Raw genomic sequence first — 26350 nt, forward strand, 5'->3', positions numbered from 1 at the left:
AGTAAAGTTAAAACTTAAAAATAGTAAAGTAGTTAAGTCATCATTCCGCATTCGATGTTCATCAGTGAAACATTTAACATTCGTAAAACTAGTAAGATACATTAATACAAGTTCTATTGTTTTATGTTCGTTCTGACTTATAAATATTATTTTCGGTTTCGGTGATATTATACACCATTAATAATTAATTTCTTACCACTATTTATTCATATAAAATAAACTACTCTAAACTTCAACATCATTATAATATTTATAAAGCACTAATTATATTTATTTCATGAATATTACTATTTACCAACACTTTAAAGAGGCTTGCAAACACCAGAATCGAGTTATGCCAACCTTTAGTTATTTATAAATTACTACAAAACGCATAAATTAATTCATAATTATTCATGTAATAACTAATAACTTTTATAATTATATATTAACTGAAGTAAGTGTAGACATTAGACAACAAAAAATGAATCAAAGTTAGATTAAACTTTATTTTATCAGCATGAATATATAAGGTATATTAGCCATATAGACATATTATAATATAAATTTAATAAACTAACAACAAAAACTATTATTTATATATTTTGAATTTTGATAACATAAATAAATGAGAGCTAAATCTTACTTGATATTGCCCTGGAGACTCCAATTTATAATTTATTATGACTTTATTCTGTCAATATTATTTATATTATTCAAAATAAATCATATTTAAAAAAAAATGTTAGGTATACTAATATTTAACTTAAAAATCAAAATACTAATAATTAAATAATACAAAAATGTGAATTGAGTTATACACTTATACCGTAGATGTTGAACTTGCTGTAGATTTTAATGCAACTTACTTTAATATCAAAATCATCAATTAATTGTATTTATTATGACAAAAAAAATATTTGAAGTATATGAAACTAAAAAAAATAGTCAACAATTAAATAAATTTAATAATAAATGAAAGTGTTGTATTTTGGAATCAGCAATAGCACAGGTATTCGGTACACATTTAATTATCGATATGGGTGATCAAATGATCAACTCAGGCCGATTCCAAGAAAATATATTATTAAATTATTGGTGAGATAATCACATCATTTATCCCATGTCATATATCGATAAATAAAAATTTAAATATTGATTCATAGTTTTAAAAAAAAAACAATTTCTAATTTCACATTAGTTTTATTGTTTAATTTGATTATAAATATATTTTTTCCTTGTACCTAATTATAAATTATATATAACTTAGATGCTCTCTTTATCCAGAAGTTAAACAAGCATTATTCAAACAGCTACAAAATATGCTGCATACTGAAAATAAGTATATTCGAGAGTTAAAAACCACAATAGATAATGCAAGTCAAAATAATACTAATTTTCAGTTGGTTATTCACGCTGATAGAAAACCTGCTAATGGACACAAAGGCTGTTATAATGCTGCAACATGTAATGAAGTAGCTTTAGTTATAGTTGGGCAGCAGTTTGAAAAACGTGATATTATTATTCAAAGCCACGATAATCGATTACAATGGATAAGTGAATTACACAGATCCTACGACGCACTTCAATACCCTCTAATGTTTTGTTATGGAGAAGATGGATACTCAATAGATATTTCTCAGAAGGATGCAACTACAAAATTAATTACAGATAAAACTGTATCTGCTGCCAATTTTTATTCATATAAAATTTAATAAAAATAATGGTAAGGAAAGAACAAGATAATCATTTGCTTCGTTATGGTCCATTGTTCAACCAATATTTAGTAGATATGTACGCAAAAATAGAGACTGAAAGATTAAATTTCATTAGAAATCATCAAAATAAGCTTAGAGCAGATAAATATATTCATTTAAAAGATACCGTTGGAAGACAAGATGTTGACGCAGATCAACTTGGAAAATTAGTTGTATTGCCATCATCTTTTACAGGAGGGCCACGATATATGCATGAACGAGCCCAAGATGCACTGACGTACGTTCGACACTATATGGCAGCTCAGATTTATTCGTAACTTTTACGTGTAATCCAAAATGGCAAGAAATCCAAGAAGCACTTTTACGAGGACAAAAACATTACCATCGCCCAGACATCATTGCAAGAGTATTTAATCAAAAAGTTAAGGAGTTAATAGATCTGTTGACAAAAGGAGATTTGTTTGGGAAAGTGAGGTGCCATACTGCCATATATATTCAGTTGAATGGCAGAAACGAGGCCTACCTCACGTACACATATTACTATGGTTGGAGAATAAAATTACATCAGATTCGTGTGTGCAGGAAAATGTGCTTATGCAATACAATTTTAGGAAAATACACCAGAAAAGTTCGGAATCTGGGTGTAAAAAAACAACAACAACTGTCACTGCAGTTGTTCAGCAAGAAAATAAACTATATTAAGGTCGCTATTGATTATGATTGAATATAATAGTTATAGACCTGATGTTATATTTTGTTAAAACCATAACAACAAAAATAAGAATTAGCGAAATAAGTCAATGGCTACAGTAAATTTAAAATTCACAGCAATAGTTAAATTTAAATTAAATTAAACTTGCCAATCGCGTGAATGCACGTTGTGACTACAATAACCTTGATTATTTTTTTGCCAGACGCATCACCGGCGAGCTGGACGCTCTCATCGGATTTTAGTGCGTTAAGGTTGGGTTATTATTATGTATTAATTGATTAATATAATCCACCGTACTATGTCAAACTTAATATAACTTTGATATTTATTAGAGTTAAATCATAAACTTACATACAAACAGCACTAGGTCCGCGATCTACCGCAGATAGATTGCCTACCTGATAAATGATAATATACTTCAGCAGTTCAGCGAATCAGAATTTTTATTCCGGGCAACAGAAAACTTAAGATAAATCTAGAACATAATCCACCGAATATTAAATAATGAATTGAACAAAGTTTGAGTCATATAGAGTTGGTATATTTAACGAGCAAGATAAATATTAGTTAGTAACATTATAAACATAGATCATTCTTATATTAATTATTTTGAAAATAGTGCTGGGATAATACACAATATAGTATGGTGTATCACATAGTACATAGGTATTTAAATGCAATTTTAATATAAAATTTTCATATCTCCGTGATAAACCATATTTATATGTTTTATTAAATTTTCTCATACATAATAACACTAATACATGGCCTACGAAAATGCAAAAAAAACCAACTAATACGCGGGCAACGCCGTGTCGGGACAGCTTGATTATAATATATATATTTAATATACATTTTTTTACAGCAATAGACTAACATAACAAGTTATACTAAGTTTTATTGTTTTACCAACAGGCAACAATACAAAAACCACGAGATGGCACATTATTGTATTTTACCCACTGTAGTAAAAAAAAAAAATGACATAACTTTGAAACTTAAGTGTTAGAAATTATAAAATTCTTATACACATCTCGCGGGGTCCGCAATCCACCACGTGTGGATTGCCTACATGATAATATACTGCTCTCATAATCATAAGAGAGTCTCACGGCAACGGTAAGCAGAATGACTATAATATTATGACTTGAGTAACTCACTGACTGATAAACGTAGAGCCTGAACAATGATAGATCGATGCTTACAATTTACACGGTACATTCGTAAAATCGTATCACAAATTAGTGTGTAATAAATGTGTAATAAATTAGTGTGTAGCATATTAAAGTGGTGCTTTCACAAGATTTTTGAGAATCAAAACAGTCAATGAAAATGTCTAAGTTTTGAACACCGTTAAACCGAATAGTAAATAACAAATTAATCAAAATTCGAATCTATATATATAGAATTTGCATTTTTAACGGGCAACGAAGTGCACGGGGTCAGCTAGTCTAAAATAAATAAATATAATGTATAGTTTTAAGGCAATGATGTTCCCTTTTTATATCCTGGCTAAAAACAAAAAAAAAACAGCATGATTATATTGTAGGGTCAAATCAACAACAACGTATAATACACATTTATAATTTAGTATTAATACAAGAATCATGGCAAGAAATTTATCTAGTATTATAACTGTACGTAAATATTTATTCTGATAATTTATTATTGTAAATCATAATATTGTTATGTCATAGATCGAAGACGATTTTTGTTTGAAAAAAGAAAAACCGCAAAGTAATTGCAAAATGATAAACATATTAGTTTATGTAATAATAATATTATGTTCATTAATGTATCTAGTCAGTTCATACAAATTTCAAAGTACTATGCAGGTATGTACAAAATTCAAAATGTATAATGATGATAATTTTTAGGGTAACGTACAGTAATTCGGGGCCCTATTCATAAGCGGAAATTTGATGAAATTTCTGGGGGGGGGGGGGGCTAAGTAATATATGCTCATTACATCTATATGTCACTACTGTACTAGAGTAGCTGTACCTTAAAATTTTGGGAGGGCTTAGTCCCCGCAAGCCCTCCCTCCCACCGATTTCCGCCTATGAGTGGAACATATTATATTTAAAAAAAAAATGTCGTCCTATAATAACTTATATAGTCATATACCTATATAAGTTATTATATAATATAATATATTATTACATGTTCCATAGCTTCAAATTTTTAGTTTTGATTTTTTTTTTACTGGAACATTTCAATCGGTTTATGGTTTGAATTATACAGATTGTATTGTTTTAACATTTCTAAGTTAAAAAAAAAAAAAAAACAACAAGTTGAGAAACATTGCTATAATTATGTTTGCACAATATTTTACACCTCATATTAATTAAGGTTTAAATGAGTGTTTTTTTAAACAAAATAATCAATTATCTGTATTTTATCAACGTTATATCACCGCAAATCTTAACTACCACGTTTACTTGGCTTAATTAAAATATGTGTCCATCTATAAGCGTCCGCCTATTTTTTCCCGGACACTAAATCCGCTATCGATTAGGTATGCCTCTATATACTTATTAAACGTTTTGTATATCTAAAAGTATCGGTCAATTTTACATCGTAGTCCCCATCGTCGCTGTTGTATTTCTTTCTTTTTTTTTCGAACGACGTGCATGAAAAATCGTCTCCAATATTACGCAACAAGCATTTTCACTTACATAACACGCACACGCGCCAGATATCATCGACTCGTCGTGCGATTGCATTCGACTCGCGGGCCGCGGCATTGTTGTACAGTGCATGAGAAATTCTCAAGGGAATTACTTAACTACTAAAGAACTTTTGGGATTATTTTTTATGACCTATAAAGTATTGACTGACCACACACGATTTAACAACCATCATATTCGTATTACATAATTTTGTGTTATTGCTTATTGTAAGATGTACCTACATTGTATCGTTGAGTTTGTTGACCGGGGCGCCGATCTTAATTTAATATTATAAATACTTATAAATACGGAAATTTCCGTTACTAATCGCAAAAACGTGACTAAAAGTCAGATTTACTTTCGGCTCTAGTTACAATGTTCATTATTGCCGTATTGGCTAAAAATAATAATATATTATGTGTACTGTGGTGGATGTTGAGTGCATGATGTTAGTATTATTACAATGATTACCTTGGTGTTTTTTTTTTTTGTTACCTATTATTATTTTTTATGTTCCCGTTGACACTTTTTTTGAATTAATAAAACAAATTTGTACTCTGTACCTATGTATTTCATTATTAGTTCCTTAAAATATATAAATAGTTAAACTTATTTACATGATACAATGAGTATGCACTATGTATTGTTTGGTTTTTTTTTTTTAATATTTTAAGAAAATAAATACTAAATATTTCTCATTTATAAAGAAAAACTACCAATATAGTTCAACAATTAAAAATTTAATAAATCTCTATGTTTATTTCTAGACTGTTTTTTTTCAATGCTTTGCCTTTCACTGTCCTGCACAAATGTTTTTTTAAAATTTATTTTAGGGTTTTTAATTTTGTTTTTTATATGTATATAAATATTTAACTATAATAGTCTATAATTATTAATTTAAAACAATAAAGCAGTAAAATCTAATTAGAACTAGGTATAGAAGTAACACTGTATAAATATATAAATATTGACATATTATATAATTAATTTGTTATTATTTATATTATAGGAAGAACTTGATTTAACTGCTACTAATAAAGCAGCTATGTTGGAACTCCCCGAGGTAAAAATATTCATTTAAAAGTTAATTGATGATATTTATTAGTTACTAGCCGTTAACATTATTAATCACTTTAGGATCAAGAAAATACAACAGATTTGTCACAATCACCTGAAAATTACATTGAACGCATACAATCGTTGAATGGAGATGAACAGGAGAACACTAAGTTATTTGATTCCTTAAAGACAGCTCTACGTACTCAGCCTCATAGCTTTGTTCTGAGATTTGTCCAAGCTGGTGGTTTAGTTACTCTGTTAGGAGTTTTGTCATCTATGAATTATGACACTCGACAAGGAGCTATGCACACATCAATTATTGGCTGTATCACAGCCCTTATGAATGACTCTGTAAGTTTATTATATTTATATCTATTAAAATGAGAATTATTCAATTGAAAGTTGTATAATATGCTAAATGTAATTGAATAATTATATTGTTAGGTATTATAAGTTTTGTATGTTTTTAATTGCTTCAATAGTTTGATTTTCGTATTAACATCCAAATTATTTTATCGTTCTACATTATACGTTATAAAATATTTTGTGAACCATAATTAGTTAATTGTCTTTTATCATGTAGTTATTTAAATGTAAATATATTAAATTATAACAAGTAACAATATAACAATAATAACAATAAAAACAATAAAAAAAAAATGATAGGTAATTTAATTTAGTTTTGTAATATTATAAGAAATTATAAAAACCTATTAAACCTAACCAAAGGCTAGTTAAACATTTTATTTTTCCATTTTAAATTTAATTGTTCAAAAAAATTATTTATAACATTTTATTATTTATATTTCACAGATAGTTTTCTCTAAAGTAATGACAAGTTATATTATGACTATTTAACTTATTATTTCATTGAATGATTATTCTATATGTGCCACACATACCTACATTATTTAAATTATGTTAAAAATTTTCTTAGGTTATAAGTAGTTAATAATAAAAAAACTATTTTCAACATAAGAATAATATACCTAATTATATAATAATATTGTAATAATAATTATAATATGTATTTTTCAATTCTTGCTTATAGAATATTGATTTTAATTCAATAAACTCTAGTCGCACATTATTTAAAAAATAAATATTTGCATTTATGTATATATATATATATATATATATATATATATATATTATACACATTTTCAATAGATAAATTTTATAATTTTAGACTAGAAGATCTCACGTACTAGCACATCCATCAGCTATTAGTACTATTGCTCGCAGTTTACTCACTGAAAATCCCCGTACTAAAGTTGCTGTATTAGAAATTCTTGGTGCTTCCTGCTTAGTTCCAGGAGGCCATAAGAAAGTTCTTGATGCCATGACAGACTATAAAGTGTTTGCTCATGAACGAGCCAGATTCCAAGGCATTATTAATGATTTGGATAGAAACACTGGCGTCTATAGAGATGATTTGACAGTTAAAACAGCTATTATGGCATTTATAAATGCTGTTCTTAGTTATGGGCCAGGACAAGAAAGTTTAGAATTCAAATTGCATTTAAGATATGAATTTTTACAATTGGGACTCAAAAACATTATAATCAAGTTAAGAGAACACCAGAATCAGACATTGGACAGACATATGGATTTCTTTGATATGGTTCGCAATGAAGATCAAAATGAATTAGCAAGGAAATTAGAACAGGTAATACATCTATTATGAACTCAATAAATAATATGTTTTATTCGTCTTTTTGTATTATAATTATAGGAGCAAGTAGATACTCAAAGCGCTACTTCTATGTCCGATTTACTACGCAGAAAATTGAGTCATTCTCCAGCCTATCCTCACTTCCTTTCACTTAAAAAAGAGAAAGCCAAAGAAGAAGAACTTCTTGAAGCAAAAAATAAAGCTGAAGAACTCGAAAAAGAAAATACTAGTATTACTGCATCGCTTGCTAAAAAAGAACAAGAACTAGACTTGAGAAATCAAGAAAAAGTAAATATAAATTATATTTGATAATTTTTTTTAGAAGGTTAATATAATTTTGATGGAAATAAAAATTTGGAAATTAATATACTGTAATGGTCTCAAAAAAATTTACTCTTGAATTCTTACTAACAATAATATTGATTGTAATATTTTTTGTTTGTTCATTAGGAAGATATGGAAGCTAGTATTTTAAGGATTAAAGAACGTTTGGAAAAAGAAATATCTATTGACTTGGAAACTAAACAAAAGATATCTGAACTCGAAGATACTTCAAGTGAATTACAGCATAGGATAGCTTACGAGCAAGGAGAGATGAGAAAGCTAGAAGCAATGCTTAATAATGGAAGTTTACCAGATGATGCTAAAGTTAATATTAGCCCTCCACCTCCTATGCCTATTCCACCTCCACCACCACCTCAATTAATAGTTAAAAGTAATTGTCCTGCTCCACCCCCAGCTCCACCATTACAAATCCCTCCATTAAATCTTCCACCTCCACCTGGCTGTCTTCCTCAATTAGCCGTCAGACAAAGATCTGTAGAAATTCCAAAACCATCTGCTCCATTGAAATCCTTCAACTGGGCTAAGTTACCAGAAACCAAAGTGGCTGGAACTGTATGGGCTGATATTGATGAAGGAAAAATGTATTCATCTATTGACCTTGAAACAGTTGATAAACTATTCTGTGCATACCAAAATCAAAAACCAACAAATGGAACAACAGCTGCTGTAAGTAAAATGTCAACTAACAAAAAAAGGAAACTATATTGTTAAATTAACTTAATTTTACAGAATGAAGGATCATCTGAAGATCTGAGAAAGACTGGTAGTAATAAATCCAAAGTCTTATCTGTTATTGATGGTCGCAGAGCTCAAAATTGTACTATATTGTTGTCCAAATTGAAAATGTCTGATGAAGAAATCGTCAGAGTGATATTGGATATGGATAATAAAGACATTTTACCATTAGACATGGTTGAACAACTTTTAAAATTCACTCCAGGTCCAGATGAAGCAGCTTTGTTAGAAGAACATAGTTTTGATTTAGACAGTCTTGCCAGAGCTGACAGATTTTTATACAAAATTTCCAAGTTGGAAAAACTATTGGATGGGTAATAGCCTTTTACACTTGTTTTATGTTTAAAAGCACCCATTTTGTGTTTCTAACAAATAGATTCATAATGTGTTAAAAAAAAAAAAAAAAAACTATAACAAACTAGTACCAAATAATTTAATGTATTTAACACTTGTATATTATAAAATTTGAAGTAAAATATAGGCCTTCCCAATAAAACTTATTTATATTTTTAATTTTTAATGTAGTGAAAGCGGTGTTGCAATTTATTGAGTGGTTAAATTATTTCAATTTCATATGTTAAATCAATAAAAAAAATTGAAAATAGGTAGTGCCAACATTGGATGACTTTTCCTTTCAAAAATAAATTTTTCTTAATTTACATTTGCTTATTGTTTAAAATGAAAGAATAGACTGAAAAAATCTTATAGAAAAATATATATATATATATTTTTGGTGTACCTGTAGTGATTTTGTTTCAATATTTTTGTTGTTTAATTCTTATCTAGTTGTATATTATAGTCATTTTTCCCAGTGAAATATTTTCTCACAAATTAGCTGATTTTTTTCGTCTGTAACTGATTGCATTTTATAAATGTTAATGTAATTATATAATATACATTATACATGCAATAGTTACTAACCATTAATTGTTTATAATTTTTGCTTTAAAAAATTAATTATTATTTAAAGTTGAGGAAAAGTAATTTAATAACTAAGGGATTTCATATGAATTCTAATACCTTATTTATAGCTTGAAAATTAATGATAAACATTTTAATAATTGCTAAGCCTTACAGTCATAATATGAAAAAAACAATCAAATTATACCTTATATTATATACTTCAAATATATATAGTAGATACATCATACTTCATAGTATAATCAAATATTTTGACTTATTTTGATTATTTTTCTTTTAAATGTTAAAACTCAAATTGTTACCTAATCTTAAAGTTCAAGTTATTAATAATTTTTTATACAAATAATAATTTATTTTTCACTTTAAACTCTCTAAATTATCACACATAAAACTCAAATTTGCTCATATTTTGTAATATTGTAACATTCTATAAATTAAATTTAATATTACATAAAATGTTTTTTTTTTTTTAATTTCTAGAATTTCACATTATGATCAACGTCTTCGTAGTTTAGTATACAAAAAGAAATTTATTACTTGGACTAGAGAAGTTGAAGGCAGAACAAAAATTGTTATGGAGGCTTCACGTGAAGTAGCTCGTTCTAGACGTTTAAGAAAACTATTAGAATTAGTAGTCATATATTGGCTTTCTCTTTTTTAAGTGAAAGGAAGTGAGGATAGGCTGGAGAATGACTCAATTTTCTGCGTAGTAAATCGGACATAGAAGTAGCGCTTTGAGTATCTACTTGCTCCTATAATTATAATACAAAAAGACGAATAAAACATATTATTTATTGAGTTCATAATAGATGTATTACCTGTTCTAATTTCCTTGCTAATTCATTTTCATCTTCATTGCGAACCATATCAAAGAAATCCATATGTCTGTCCAATGTCTGATTCTGGTGTTCTCTTAACTTGATTATAATGTTTTTGAGTCCCAATTGTAAAAATTCATATCTTAAATGCAATTTGAATTCTAAACTTTTTTGTCCTGGCCCATAACTAAGAACAGCATTTATAAATGCCATAATAGCTGTTTTAACTGTCAAATCATCTCTATAGACTAGGGTGACCAGACGTCCCGTTTAAAACGGGATTGTCCCGTTTTTGGTCATCATGTCCCGTTGTCCCGACAAACTTCGAACGGGACGCTTTTTATCCCGTTTTTAGAAGATTGTCCCGTTTTAATCCCGTTTTTTCCATATTATAATATTATATTTGTGAAAAAAAATATCGATATATGAAACAAATATTAAACAGTTTTACTAGTATTTGTATTTAAAATTAGAAACCAAATTTATAAATAACAGATAACACTATAACAATTACGCTTACGATACACAATTATTATCTTTTATTATTATTGCATTATATTATATTATACTATTATACATGCATGACGTGAATACAGAACGACCCATCGACGGTCGTCCGCTATTTTTGTTTGTCAATTTTTATGAATATCTAGTATTGTCGATGCCTACAGTCAGCAGTCAAAATGGAGTTGTTATTTTGAACCGTTAAAAATTTTTCGATGGACTCAATTATTAGATATTCCGGTTTGAATAGACGTTAAAGAAAGTATTCAATATTTATTTTAAAATAAAAAATTCAACCTGGATGAGGATAAGTTATTTGATGAATCTAATTATGTAATTCATGTGATACAAGTTTAAAAATCTTAAAATGGAAAAATTTTTCAAAAAAAGTGACAGAAAAATGGCGTGGTGTATTTTAAATTCTATAAAAAAATCAATTTTTTTTTGTAACACCTTCTTAACAATTATTTGGTTATTCTTGGAACAAATGCATTTGTAGAAAGAATATTTTCAATAACAAATGTATTGTGGACAATTGAAAAAACTGTTTATCAATAATTATTAAAAAACAGCACTTTAACTTGTTCACAATTTCATAAATTCCTTTTGAACTACCCAAAATTGTTAAATTCGATAAGTTCTTTAGAAAATATGAAAACATAGTAGAAAATGTATCAATATTGGTAACAACGTATAAATTGTTTAATTGTTTAAAAAATTATAACATTTTAACACTTTTATTATTATGCTATTTACTCAAAAAATGGTAAATTAATAAGAAAATAATTGTTTGTGATACGACTTAAATTTGTATTTTTACTATATACAGCTTATTATGTATGAATTTATATAGAACAGTTTTTTTTTTGGAGGAGGGAGGGGTGCTGGGGAGGAAGAAACAAATGTCCCGTTTTTTTATTTTCTTAATATGGTCACCCTACTATAGACGCCAGTGTTTCTATCCAAATCATTAATAATGCCTTGGAATCTGGCTCGTTCATGAGCAAACTCTTTATAGTCTGTCATGGCATCAAGAACTTTCTTATGGCCTCCTGGAACTAAGCAGGAAGCACCAAGAATTTCTAATACAGCAACTTTAGTACGGGGATTTTCAGTGAGTAAACTGCGAGCAATAGTACTAATAGCTGATGGATGTGCTAGTACGTGAGATCTTCCAGTCTAAAATTATAAAATTTATCTATTGAAAATGTGTATAATATATAACCCTAAAAATTATCATCATTATACATTTTGAATTTTGTACATACCTGCATAGTACTTTGAAATTTGTATGAACTGACTAGATACATTAATGAACATAATATTATTATTACATAAACTAATATGTTTATCATTTTGCAATTACTTTGCGGTTTTTCTTTTTTCAAACAAAAATCGTCTTCGATCTATGACATAACAATATTATGATTTACAATAATAAATTATCAGAATAAATATTTACGTACAGTTATAATACTAGATAGATTTCTTGCCATAATTCTTGTATTAATACTAAATTATAAATGTGTATTATACGTTGTTGTTGATTTGACCCTACAATATAATCATGCTGTTTTTTTTTTGTTTTTAGCCAGGATATAAAAAGGGAACATCATTGCCTTAAAACTATACATTATATTTATTTATTTTAGACTAGCTGACCCCGTGCACTTCGTTGCCCGTTAAAAATGCAAATTCTATATATATAGATTCGAATTTTGATTAATTTGTTATTTACTATTCGGTTTAACGGTGTTCAAAACTTAGACATTTTCATTGACTGTTTTGATTCTCAAAAATCTTGTGAAAGCACCACTTTAATATGCTACACACTAATTTATTACACATTTATTACACACTAAATTTGTGATACGATTTTACGAATGTACCGTGTAAATTGTAAGCATCGATCTATCATTGTTCAGGCTCTACGTTTATCAGTCAGTGAGTTACTCAAGTCATAATATTATAGTCATTCTGCTTACCGTTGCCGTGAGACTCTCTTATGATTATGAGAGCAGTATATTATCATGTAGGCAATCCACACGTGGTGGATTGCGGACCCCGCGAGATGTGTATAAGAATTTTATAATTTCTAACACTTAAGTTTCAAAGTTATGTCATTTTTTTTTTTTACTACAGTGGGTAAAATACAATAATGTGCCATCTCGTGGTTTTTGTATTGTTGCCTGTTGGTAAAACAATAAAACTTAGTATAACTTGTTATGTTAGTCTATTGCTGTAAAAAAATGTATATTAAATATATATATTATAATCAAGCTGTCCCGACACGGCGTTGCCCGCGTATTAGTTGGTTTTTTTTGCATTTTCGTAGGCCATGTATTAGTGTTATTATGTATGAGAAAATTTAATAAAACATATAAATATGGTTTATCACGGAGATATGAAAATTTTATATTAAAATTGCATTTAAATACCTATGTACTATGTGATACACCATACTATATTGTGTATTATCCCAGCACTATTTTCAAAATAATTAATATAAGAATGATCTATGTTTATAATGTTACTAACTAATATTTATCTTGCTCGTTAAATATACCAACTCTATATGACTCAAACTTTGTTCAATTCATTATTTAATATTCGGTGGATTATGTTCTAGATTTATCTTAAGTTTTCTGTTGCCCGGAATAAAAATTCTGATTCGCTGAACTGCTGAAGTATATTATCATTTATCAGGTAGGCAATCTATCTGCGGTAGATCGCGGACCTAGTGCTGTTTGTATGTAAGTTTATGATTTAACTCTAATAAATATCAAAGTTATATTAAGTTTGACATAGTACGGTGGATTATATTAATCAATTAATACATAATAATAACCCAACCTTAACGCACTAAAATCCGATGAGAGCGTCCAGCTCGCCGATGATGCGTCTGGCAAAAAAATAATCAAGGTTATTGTAGTCACAACGTGCATTCACGCGATTGGCAAGTTTAATTTAATTTAAATTTACTGTGGCCATTGACTTATTTCGCTAATTCTTATTTTTGTTGTTATGGTTTTAACAAAATATAACATCAGGTCTATAACTATTATATTCAATCATAATCAATAGCGACCTTAATATAGTTTATTTTCTTGCTGAACAACTGCAGTGACAGTTGTTGTTGTTTTTTTACACCCAGATTCCGAACTTTTCTGGTGTATTTTCCTAAAATTGTATTACATAAGCACATTTTCCTGCACACACGAATCTGATGTAATTTTATTCTCCAACCATAGTAATATGTGTACGTGAGGTAGGCCTCGTTTCTGCCATTCAACTGAATATATATGGCAGTCTGTACCTATGTATTTCATTATTAGTTCCTTAAAATATAATAAATAGTTAAACTTATTTACATGATACAATGATAGTATGCACTATGTATTGTTTGGTTTTTTTTTTTTTAATATTTTAAGAAAATAAATACTAAATATTTCTCATTTATAAAGAAAAACTACCAATATAGTTCAACAATTAAAAATTTAATAAATCTCTATGTTTATTTCTAGACTGTTTTTTTTCAATGCTTTGCCTTTCACTGTCCTGCACAAATGTTTTTTTAAAATTTATTTTAGGGTTTTTAATTTTGTTTTTTATATGTTATATAAATATTTAACTATAATAGTCTATAATTTATTAATTTAAAACAATAAAGCAGTAAAATCTAATTAGAACTAGGTATAGAAGTAACACTGTATAAATTTATAAATATTGACATATTATATAATTAATTTGTTATTATTTATATTATAGGAAGAACTTGATTTAACTGCTACTAATAAAGCAGCTATGTTGGAACTCCCCGAGGTAAAAATATTCATTTAAAAGTTAATTGATGATATTTATTAGTTACTAGCCGTTAACATTATTAATCACTTTAGGATCAAGAAAATACAACAGATTTGTCACAATCACCTGAAAATTACATTGAACGCATACAATCGTTGAATGGAGATGAACAGGAGAACACTAAGTTATTTGATTCCTTAAAGACAGCTCTACGTACTCAGCCTCATAGCTTTGTTCTGAGATTTGTCCAAGCTGGTGGTTTAGTTACTCTGTTAGGAGTTTTGTCATCTATGAATTATGACACTCGACAAGGAGCTATGCACACATCAATTATTGGCTGTATCACAGCCCTTATGAATGACTCTGTAAGTTTATTATATTTATATCTATTAAAATGAGAATTATTCAATTGAAAGTTGTATAATATGCTAAATGTAATTGAATAATTATATTGTTAGGTATTATAAGTTTTGTATGTTTTTAATTGCTTCAATAGTTTGATTTTCGTATTAACATCCAAATTATTTTATCGTTCTACATTATACGTTATAAAATATTTTGTGAACCATAATTAGTTAATTGTCTTTTATCATGTAGTTATTTAAATGTAAATATATTAAATTATAACAAGTAACAATATAACAATAATAACAATAAAAACAATAAAAAAAAAATGATAGGTAATTTAATTTAGTTTTGTAATATTATAATAAATTATAAAAACCTATTAAATCTAACCAAAGGCTAGTTAAACATTTTATTTTTCCATTTTAAATTTAATTGTTCAAAAAAATTATTTGTAACATTTCATTCTGTTAAAGACAGATAGTTTTCTCTAAAGTAATGACAAGTTATATTATGACTATTTAACTTATTATTTCATTGAATGATTATTCTATATGTGCCACACATACCTACATTATTTAAATTATGTTAAAAATTTTCTTAGGTTATAAGTAGTTAATAATAAAAAAACTATTTTCAACATAAGAATAATATACCTAATTATATAATAATATTGTAATAATAATTATAATATGTATTTTTCAATTCTTGCTTATAGAATATTGATTTTAATTCAGTAAACTCTAGTCGCACATTATTTAAAAAATAAATATTTGCATTTATGTATATATATTATACACATTTTCAATAGATAAATTTTATAATTTTAGACTGGAAGATCTCACGTACTAGCACATCCATCAGCTATTAGTACTATTGCTCGCAGTTTACTCACTGAAAATCCCCGTACTAAAGTTGCTGTATTAGAAATTCTTGGTGCTTCCTGCTTAGTTCCAGGAGGCCATAAGAAAGTTCTTGATGCCATGACAGACTATAAAGAGTTTGCTCATGAACGAGCCAGATTCCAAGGCATTATTAATGATTTGGATAGAAACACTGGCGTCTATAGAGATGATTTGACAGTTAAAACAGCTATTATGGCATTTATAAATGCTGTTCTTAGTTATGGGCCAGGACAAGAAAGTTTAGAATTCAAATTGCATTTAAGATATGAATTTTTACAATTGGGACTCAAAAACATTATAATCAAGTTAAGAGAACACCAGAATCAGACATTGGACAGACATATGGATTTCTTTGATATGGTTCGCAATGAAGATCAAAATGAATTAGCAAGGAAATTAGAACAGGTAATACATCTATTATGAACTCAATAAATAATATGTTTTATTCGTCTTTTTGTATTATAATTATAGGAGCAAGTAGATACTCAAAGCGCTACTTCTATGTCCGATTTACTACGCAGAAAATTGAGTCATTCTCCAGCCTATCCTCACTTCCTTTCACTTAAAAAAGAGAAAGCCAAAGAAGAAGAACTTCTTGAAGCAAAAAATAAAGCTGAAGAACTCGAAAAAGAAAATACTAGTATTACTGCATCGCTTGCTAAAAAAGAACAAGAACTAGACTTGAGAAATCAAGAAAAAGTAAATATAAATTATATTTGATAATTTTTTTTAGAAGGTTAATATAATTTTGATGGAAATAAAAATTTGGAAATTAATATACTGTAATGGTCTCAAAAAAATTTACTCTTGAATTCTTACTAACAATAATATTGATTGTAATATTTTTTGTTTGTTCATTAGGAAGATATGGAAGCTAGTATTTTAAGGATTAAAGAACGTTTGGAAAAAGAAATATCTATTGACTTGGAAACTAAACAAAAGATATCTGAACTCGAAGATACTTCAAGTGAATTACAGCATAGGATAGCTTACGAGCAAGGAGAGATGAGAAAGCTAGAAGCAATGCTTAATAATGGAAGTTTACCAGATGATGCTAAAGTTAATATTAGCCCTCCACCTCCTATGCCTATTCCACCTCCACCACCACCTCAATTAATAGTTAAAAGTAATTGTCCTGCTCCACCCCCAGCTCCACCATTACAAATCCCTCCATTAAATCTTCCACCTCCACCTGGCTATCTTCCTCAATTAGCCGTCAGACAAAGATCTGTAGAAATTCCAAAACCATCTGCTCCATTGAAATCCTTCAACTGGGCTAAGTTACCAGAAACCAAAGAGGCTGGAACTGTTTGGACTGATATTGATGAAGGAAAAATGTATTCATCTATTGACCTTGAAACAGTTGATAAACTATTCTGTGCATACCAAAATCAAAAACCAACAAATGGAACAACAGCTGCTGTAAGTAAAATGTCAACTAACAAAAAAAGGAAACTATATTGTTAAATTAACTTATTTTTACAGAATGAAGGATCATCTGAAGATCTGAGAAAGACTGGTAGTAATAAATCCAAAGTCTTATCTGTTATTGATCAACATTATGATCAACGTCTTCGTAGTTTAGTATACAAAAAGAAATTTATTACTTGGACTGGAGAAGTTGAAGGCAAAACAAAAATTGTTATGGAGGCTTCACGTGAAGTAGCTCGTTCTAGACGTTTAAGAAAACTATTAGAATTAGTATTAGCACTTGGAAACTACATGAACAAAGGAGCAAGAGGAAATGCATGGGGTTTCCGTTTATCATCTCTAAACAGACTTACAGACAAGTCAAGTTCTGTTAGGGGTATAACATTATTGCATTACATTGTCGATATGGCTGATAAGAAGGTAGTGTATATAATTTATAAACATTATATGATATGATAGGATTGTAGTATTATCACAGAATACATTTACTATTGATTAAATATTACAATAAATTCTGTGGTATTATATTTAAATGACATCAATAATACAGTTAATTTTTTATTTGAATAGTTCAAGGACATTTTATTATTGGAAGAAGACTTACCTCATGTAAGAGGAGCTTCAAAAGTAAGCTTGGCTGAACTTGAAAAAGACATGTCACAACTAAGAAATAATTTGAAAGAAGTTGAACGAGAAATTGAGTTCCAAAGAGTACAACCTGCTGTACCAGGTGATATGTTCCTACCAGTAATGAAAGAATTTTTAACTACTGTTACCTGCAAATTTTCTGAGTTAGAAGACTTATTCCAAGATATGAAAACTAGAGTAAGCATCTTTTTAAATTTTTATTATAATTACTTCTTTGGTAAATGTTAATAAAAATATTTTGTTTTATAGTTTGATAGAACAGTCAGATTCTTTGGGGAAGACAATTCCACAATCCAACCAGATGATTTCTTTGGAATTTTTGATTCTTTCTTAACAGCTCTTTATGAAGCACGTCAAGATAACTTTGCTGTTAAAAAGAGACGGGAAGAAGAAGAAAAAAGGACAAGACAAGAAGTGGAGGTTTGTATTAATAAAGACCTAGGAGTTTATTACATGTAAAATTAATACAAATTTTTTTTTTTTTATAGTTAAAGAAATTAACGCTTGATCGTAAAAACTGTAAAGACGGTGCTAGTGTTTTGTCTAATGGGTCTGGTAGTCGTCAAGTTTCTATAAATGGTAAATCTGGTGACAAAGCAGAATTTGACGATCTCATATCGGCTTTAAGAACAGGAGATGTTTTTAGTGAATATAGTATGGCAAAGATTAAACGCAGTAGAAAATCCAGACATTCACCTCCAGCTAGGGAACATAGCAGGGACAGAGTATTCAACCTTACTCGAAAAAAATTAATTAATTAAAATTTAAATAATGTTTTTTTTTTTTTTTTGTATTTATTGTTTATTTTATTATATTAAAGATGACTTACTAGTAGTTTTTGCATTTTATTCTACTTTCTGTGATATACATTATGTCGTGTCCAAAATTGTTCGTTTGACTACAAGTTCAACCTATTTGGCTTGCAAGCCCCTATTACTTTCGCTCAGCTGTCCGTTCGTCTGTCACCAGACTGTATCTCACATTATATCAAATTAATAATTATATGTACCTACACGCACTGATTTTAATCTTTTTTTTTTTTTTTTAAGGAACAAAAAAATATTGACAATATCAAAGTAATTCTTAAAGACTTGAGAAACATATCAACAATCATTGACAACTATGAAAAAAATTTAAATAATTCCAGCGTCACCACGCATGATGTTAATTCGATGACTGCGATAAAAATAGCTGCACCGTCAAACTCAATAAATGGAACTAAAAATCATCAAACTATAGCATTAAATGGATCATCAGCTATTGGATCTATACAGACAAACAATTTCAACATAACAGTCGTCAATAGTAAAAATAAAACCACTTAAATGAAAAGCAAGCTTCATCTAAGTGGTTTTATTTTTACCATTGCCGATTGTTATGTTGTAAATGATGTTAGATGTTTGCTGTATTTGAGATACATTTGATGTTTTGTTAATAGTTTGATGATTTTGAATTCCATTTATTGAGTTCGTGCAGCCCCTTCATTAAATACTTTTTCTAAAGTACTATAAATAAAATCATATACATTATTATATATATTATTATTATTTTTTTGTACAATACTGTAAAATTTTCTATTTACTGACAATAAAGTGTTTAAATAATTGATATTAAACTTACTATGCTTAATGTTTATTGTTTGTTTGTATGATATGTAAGATATACTGTTTAATGACAGTATTGACTATTGAATGTTAATATGTTGTATAAAAATAGTAGGTAAAAAAGTTTTTTCTTATCATGGTTTTATTCCACGGTTGTACGATGTAGATTAGAGAATCGTACGCTACCACACAAACAATATTTTATTATTTTCAGAGATAAGTGTGTTTAGAACAACACAACTGGCTGCGATTATTTTACATTATCATCATATTTTATCAAATGTAATTTAATATCAATACATTAGGCATCATTCTTGTATACCGTCCTGTGCATTATAGTTTTTGCCGATTATAAAATAAATTATTCGTATTTACTATTTACTTTTGTGTATTTTTGAAGTTGTGCTCATGTAATATAATATTATATTACATGAAAATAAATGAAATACAAATCGTTTTCAAACCAATACATAGTTATTCGTTAAGCAAATCTGTAATTTAATCAAATTTCTTTAAATAATATAGTTTTATTTAAATAATGTGTAATAATACCAAAGAAGAAGATATCGTTGAAAAATGGGGTTTGCCATTAAAAGAATTATATACATTGGCGCTTAAGTTTTTTAAGGGTATGTTAAAAGTTTTTTTAATGTAAAAAATGTCATTCATCATAATAGTTTAAAAAACAATTTTACTATGTTGAAATGTTGATACATGAAATCTATATTAATTAATTAATTAAATTAATAATAACTTGATTGGTATCAAATAAAAATAATCATCCTAAATAATATTTGTATTTTCAAATACTATTTATTTTGTTACCTAAAGGTTGCCTGTTTTGATTAAATCTCTTACATCAAATTTATTTTCAAATTTTTTAAATAGTACCTCATTACCATAATTTATTTATTAAAGATTTAATTATACTTATGAAAAAAAATTTCAATGTACCTTTAAGTATTACTCCTATTTTTTTTTTGTATTTAATTAAAAAAAAAATAAAAATTTTAGGTATTTTGAAAATAGTCATAAATACTTTATTATTTATTATGTTGTAGAAAAAGAAGGTAAAGCTATACATTTCACTTATGATGATAAATTAAAACTTGTTGCATATACACGTCAAGTTAGTCATGGAAAGTTAGATGAATCAAAATTACCACCTTTGGGTGTATTTGATGTTATTGGAAGAGATCGAAGGTAAATAAAATCTATAATGATATTTTAGGTATTTGTATTTAAGAATATTAACATTTTATAGATTAGCATGGCTAGCTCTTGGTGACATGTCAACAGAAAATTCAATGATTAATTTTGTTAAATTGGTGAATAAAGAATGTACTTTATTCAAACATACTGTTGAAGCCTATAAAGCTGATTTGATTGAACAGAAACGGATTACGTAAATATTTTTTAGTAATGATATTGATATTATATTTATTTATTATAATTGAATTTGTATGATATTTAAGTGATGAAAATATGAAAAAAGAACAAGAAGAACTTGAAAAACAACTTGCATTAATGGAATTAAAACAAAAAGACGAAGAAGAAAGGTGTAGACAAGAAAATACCAAGTAATTAAAATATTAATATAAATTAAAATTGTTGTAAAGATTCTAATTTATTGTTATTATTTTAGACAACTTATTCAAGAAGCTTTAAATAAACAGACCTATAGCCAGTTTTTAACTTACGCTCAAAATCAATTTCCAAATAATCCAGATGAAGTAATGATTTAATAACTAATTTATTTAATGTTTTTAAGTATAGTACATAATTGATACTCTTGTTACACACTACCTGCAGTAACTTCAATGCAGTCGTATGCTATTTATTGTTAAATTATTTTTCACTATTTACTTTAGGTACTATTTTTATTTTATTACTAGAAAACGATTGTAACTGGGTTATTAAAATACAGCATAAATAACCATGGATGATCTATTAATTTTGTTCTACATTTTTCAGATTTTTATTCAAGGAAAATATCTTTTATCAATGTTTAAAAAAAACAAACCTAGAAAAATTGATAATTTCAAATGTCTATTTGAATCGAGAATTTCAAAAAGGCTCATATCTGAAAATTAAAATTAAAAACCGAGATTAGTCTTTTTTGAAATTTTTCTAAAAATAGGATGTTTATTTCATTACTATAGAAAGCAGATATGGTCCCTTTTCGCTCATAAAATATCGGTCTGTATGTAAATGAAAAAAATGCAGAAAAATTTATTTTGGTAAAAATTCGAGACGGCCCTTTTCGAAATTCTCGATTCATTTATATTTTACAGCTTATATCAAGTTAAAAAAATTCTAAAATGATAATTATGTCATCAGTAAAAAATCATAATATAAATATTTGATGAAAAGATTAGGTTCAAATATCTATAGTTACTTGTTTATAAATAAATTACAACAAAATAAGAAAATTTATTTTGATGAAAAATCTTTATTTTACTCATAATTATACTATTTCAACTTCTGATGCTTATAAAAAAATATTTATGAAACACACTCTACTTTCCTTTTAATTTTTAAGTCAGTAATAACAACTTATGAGAATATTAGAAATTGTATTAATTAACTATTATAATATTTTTAATATTTTTTTGATTTTCACAATTTTATCAAACTTTTGACTTTAAACACTTATTAAAAGTTTATTGGGGTGAAGTAAAATCAATCTATTATTCTTGTAAAATATATTTAAATATTTGACAATGATAATCATTAGTAAAAGATAAAATGTGTTAAATGATAATACAATGTAATTAATTATTAGGTAATATAATATTTTACATTTAACAGTTCCTATTTAGTAGGTATCATATAATACAAGGACTACATAATATTTAGCTTTAATATTTATTAGAAAAACAAAATGATAAAACAATCCAAACCTAATGTTATTTATAGCAAGCTGTACTTGTAAGACAACTACAAGAACAACATTATCATCAATACATGCAACAGTTACAACAAAACTATGAACCTGGTAAAGAATTAGAAATAACAACTAATTCTGTAACTGTTCCTGAAGATAAGATTATTGAACACGAAAGCATCTGTAACGAGCAATGTGAAAATGGACAGTGTCTTTCTGGAGAATGTATGTATTTAATTGATTACTTATACAATTTGTATAGTAACTTTTTTTTTTTTTTTGATTTTTATAGGCTCTGTTCAAACTTTGTTTCCTGCTTCAATGTGGACAAGAAAAGATATTGATGAATTTAAAGCTAATTTAATACGAGAAGGAGGAGAAGCTGTTATTAAAGTTAACCACGGAGAAACAGTTACGGTAAATATTTTAGTTACAATAGGATAGGTACATTTTATTAAAGAAAACCATTAATTGTTTTTTCAAAATAAGTAACAATTTAAAAAAAATGTTGTACTGTTTATTTTGTGATCCTATAGGTTAGAGTTCCTACAGCTGAAGGTGGTAATTGCGTATTTTGGGAGTTTGCAACTGATGGTCATGACATAGGTTTTGGTGTTTACTTTGAATGGGTTAAACCTAGTACTAGTCAAGTTTCAGTGCATGTATCTGAGAGTGAAGATGATGATTGCGACGACTTGGAAGACGATGATGACGGTAATGTCAATCAAGGTATAAATATGTATATTGAATTAATGAATGATGCCAGGGCTGGATTTAAAGGAAGGCTGAATGGACTGCAGTCCTCGAGCCCTACAGTTTTGTAATTATTTAACATTAAATTCAGAAAAATTAATATAGAACTATAACTACTGGAACATATTATACTCCGACCAACGAGAGAACCCACCTGAATAGTGAACAAAATGTGTTCAAATTCACCCATCTCCTAGTTCCTACTAATTTTATATACCAATAACTTTGGTATATTCAACATTAGTTACTGTTATCAGTATACATGCTCAAAAGGGGTAAGTTCTCTCGAGGACCGGAATATAGTTTTGTAAGTAGCGAGTTAAAAATATGAAAATAAAATAAAAAATGTGGTGTCCTGTTTATTGTGTATAGTTAGTTCTTAAATATTTAATGTTGTAGTCATATAACTTAAATTAATAAAAAAATGTGTTTAAGTTTGTAATATTATAATTATTTGTATTAGAAATACTTCAAGAATTAGAACAAAATGGTGTTACAATTAAAGACATAAAAAAGAGTAATCAGTTGAATCGACCACCATTATCAATAATAATACCAGTTTACCGAAGAGATTGTCACAAAGAAGTATATGCTGGAAGTCATCTATATCCTGGGGAAGGAGTTTATTTACTTAAATTTGATAACTCCTTTAGTTTATGGAGGTCAAAAACATTGTATTATAGAATATATTACTCTCAATAAGGTATTAATTTTGTTCTGTATAAAATATCAACCTATATGTTAGTCAGCTTAATATTTTATAATCTTATATTCAGCTTCTTTTTAATCCAAATAATTGTTGAAATAACTTAATCAACAATATACTATACCTACATAAAAAATGTTTGAAATAACAATTTTAATAAAATTATTAGGAAATTTTTTGAATCAATATTTATACGATATGCAAAAAATAATGTAATGTAGTATTGAGCTGCTCCACAATATAAATTTTGAAAACATCAAAAAGAATCGTTATTTTGCTTATCCATCTAATATATTATATCGTTTTAGGTATAAGTAAAAAGTTAAACATTTCTATTTGTAGTGTACAGTAAATAAGAGTGTGATATAAAGAACATTCTATAAGAAATATTTGTAAACTGTATATTTAAAGATACAAAAAAATCTCGAAAAAAATCATTTGTATTTCTAATTATTATATAAAACTTCTGACTAATAAGTTTAAAGTTATAACTATTGTATATTTTTTAATTATAGTAAAATAATTTTGAGTAGTACTTCAATTATATTTTATTGTATTGTTATTTAATTTAATATTTATCATTATTTAACTATATATTATGTATCTTTTTAATATTTTTTGAAAAATTTTAAATGTTTTCAAAAAAATAAATTGCTTGTTAAATATTTGTATTTATTAATCAAGGTTCTTGATATGAAGAATTTATTTTTAATATTTACACCTTTCCTATAACCAAAAATATAAATATTTAAATATTTATTAATTATAACGAGGAATATTACCTAATTCATGTATTTTTTATTTAACTATTTCAAGTGTTTAATTAATATGCATTTATGAATATGAATATCAAAATTTAATTTATAGTACTTTTATTCTATGATTCTATTAATAGTATGAAATCTAAAAAATACTACTTAAAGATAATTATAATTATATAATATTTTATTTGTCTATTTTATAAAGTTATGTATTTAATTGAAATATTAACCAGTCAGATTATTTATATTAGAATTTAATTTTAAATGTAAAGAAATATCTATAATATACAAATTGTACAGTATATTATATGAATGATTAAACATTATATATTACTGATTTCAATATTTTTTTTTTTTTTTTACAAAATATACAGTTTCCCATTTTTTTATAAAAATCATTAGAGTAATCAGTACAGCCAAATCAGTTAACAATGTAGATTATAATAGAGTAAGACATTTAAGATAATAATTAAATAGAAATAATAACAAATACAATAGAATAGAAATAATAACAAATACAATAGAATAAAAATAAAAACAAACCATCATCAATGATGGGGTCTTCATTGGTAAGTGACATGACACATCTTTAAAGGCTCATTTAGTAAGTACATTTAAATTTAATATTTTCCTGCGTTCAGTAAGGGTAGGTAGACATTGGTATAGTTTGTGTGCTAGTTAAAAAAATACTAAGCACAAAACTAGCAAATCTCAAAAATCAGTGTTATTACACTCAAGTTGATCAAAATTAGCAGTAATATAAGAATCCATAGAATAATTTTTTAGTCTAAGTGAATGTATTAACGTTATTATGATGGTTTTTTTTTATCTTTTTACGTGATAAGTATTAGAAAAGTGCAAAAAAATATTAATATATTTCTATGAATGTCAATAAACAAATATGTAATATTCAGTTCTCGTAACTTGTTCTTATTCATCAATAGACAAGCACTAAGCAAGCAAATAGCAGTAATATATTTCTAAGAATTACATTGTTGTGTTATATCCCAAAGTTGTTTATTTATTTATAATAATATTCTCAAGTAATGGATTTATTGTGAAAGAAAAACAAGTAAGTGTCTATACTTTTGAGAAAAACTATTTTAGTACAATATACTTTAATCAGTTTGATCATTGTTGTATAATAATTAATAAGACAAGATGTTATCAATTAGAATGATTCAAAACATCATATTTATAAATAATATTACCTTTCTATCACACTTCCTTCCAACAAATCATCTGTGCCCTTAATAGTAGTGGTATTTTTCTGCCTCAACATTTAAATGTTTAAATTGTATAGAACGTATGAGTTAGTACATCACTATAACTGTACAAAATGTATACATTTATTAAATTTTACAAAAT

General features: G+C 27.0%; 2 protein-coding genes and 1 long non-coding RNA gene across 8 annotated transcripts; 2 read left to right on the top strand and 1 right to left on the bottom strand.

Annotated features, from left to right (window-relative positions):
- Positions 1 to 20504, top strand: LOC126550398 (disheveled-associated activator of morphogenesis 2-like). 5 transcript variants are annotated; one of them, XM_050201838.1, is made up of 15 exons: positions 4218 to 4244; positions 6091 to 6144; positions 6219 to 6491; positions 7330 to 7809; positions 7876 to 8103; positions 14907 to 14960; positions 15035 to 15307; positions 16118 to 16597; positions 16664 to 16891; positions 17054 to 17614; positions 17678 to 18043; positions 18194 to 18448; positions 18521 to 18691; positions 18760 to 18850; positions 19321 to 20504. In XM_050201838.1, exons 1-15 carry the CDS (start codon positions 4239 to 4241, stop codon positions 19335 to 19337), a joined length of 3537 nt encoding a protein of 1178 aa, XP_050057795.1. In that variant the 5' UTR covers positions 4218 to 4238; the 3' UTR covers positions 19338 to 20504. The 5 variants fall into 5 exon arrangements, with proteins under 5 accessions (XP_050057793.1, XP_050057796.1, XP_050057794.1 ...); XM_050201836.1 differs by lacking the exons at positions 4218 to 4244; positions 19321 to 20504 and adding an exon at positions 1 to 91 and having other exon boundaries at positions 18760 to 19105; XM_050201839.1 differs by lacking the exons at positions 4218 to 4244; positions 19321 to 20504 and adding an exon at positions 1960 to 2118 and having other exon boundaries at positions 18760 to 19105.
- On the bottom strand, positions 19092 to 20104 carry LOC126550401 (uncharacterized). The gene is made up of 2 exons (XR_007604481.1): positions 19892 to 20104; positions 19092 to 19776 (listed from the first exon to the last, which is right to left on the bottom strand). It is a non-coding gene; the product is annotated as an uncharacterized LOC126550401 (long non-coding RNA).
- Positions 20356 to 24699, top strand: LOC114130818 (Golgi resident protein GCP60). Of its 2 annotated transcripts, none has more exons than XM_027995882.2 (9): positions 20356 to 20504; positions 20937 to 21078; positions 21140 to 21280; positions 21351 to 21455; positions 21521 to 21608; positions 22795 to 22987; positions 23055 to 23179; positions 23299 to 23491; positions 23979 to 24699. In XM_027995882.2, exons 1-9 carry the CDS (start codon positions 20414 to 20416, stop codon positions 24215 to 24217), a joined length of 1317 nt encoding a protein of 438 aa, XP_027851683.1. In that variant the 5' UTR covers positions 20356 to 20413; the 3' UTR covers positions 24218 to 24699. The 2 variants fall into 2 exon arrangements, with proteins under 2 accessions (XP_027851683.1, XP_050057798.1); XM_050201841.1 differs by having other exon boundaries at positions 23299 to 23476; positions 23979 to 24697.
- Positions 24700 to 26350: the final 1651 nt, after the last annotated feature.

The sequence above is a fragment of the Aphis gossypii genome, chromosome 2 (genome assembly GCF_020184175.1).
Source record: "Aphis gossypii isolate Hap1 chromosome 2, ASM2018417v2, whole genome shotgun sequence".
Taxonomy (NCBI): domain Eukaryota; kingdom Metazoa; phylum Arthropoda; class Insecta; order Hemiptera; family Aphididae; genus Aphis; species Aphis gossypii.

Coding starts and splice junctions, on each gene's coding strand:
- LOC126550398 (XM_050201835.1), top strand. Junction 15,308..16,117: donor CAGCCCTTATGAATGACTCT/GTAAGTTTATTA, acceptor TTATAATTTTAG/ACTGGAAGATCTCACGTACT. Junction 16,892..17,053: donor ACTTGAGAAATCAAGAAAAA/GTAAATATAAAT, acceptor TTTGTTCATTAG/GAAGATATGGAAGCTAGTAT.
- LOC114130818 (XM_027995882.2), top strand. CDS start 20,414: ATGTGTAATAATACCAAAGAAGAAGATATCGTTGAAAAATGGGGTTTG. Junction 20,505..20,936: donor GGCGCTTAAGTTTTTTAAGG/GTATGTTAAAAG, acceptor ATTATGTTGTAG/AAAAAGAAGGTAAAGCTATA. Junction 23,180..23,298: donor ACCACGGAGAAACAGTTACG/GTAAATATTTTA, acceptor GTGATCCTATAG/GTTAGAGTTCCTACAGCTGA.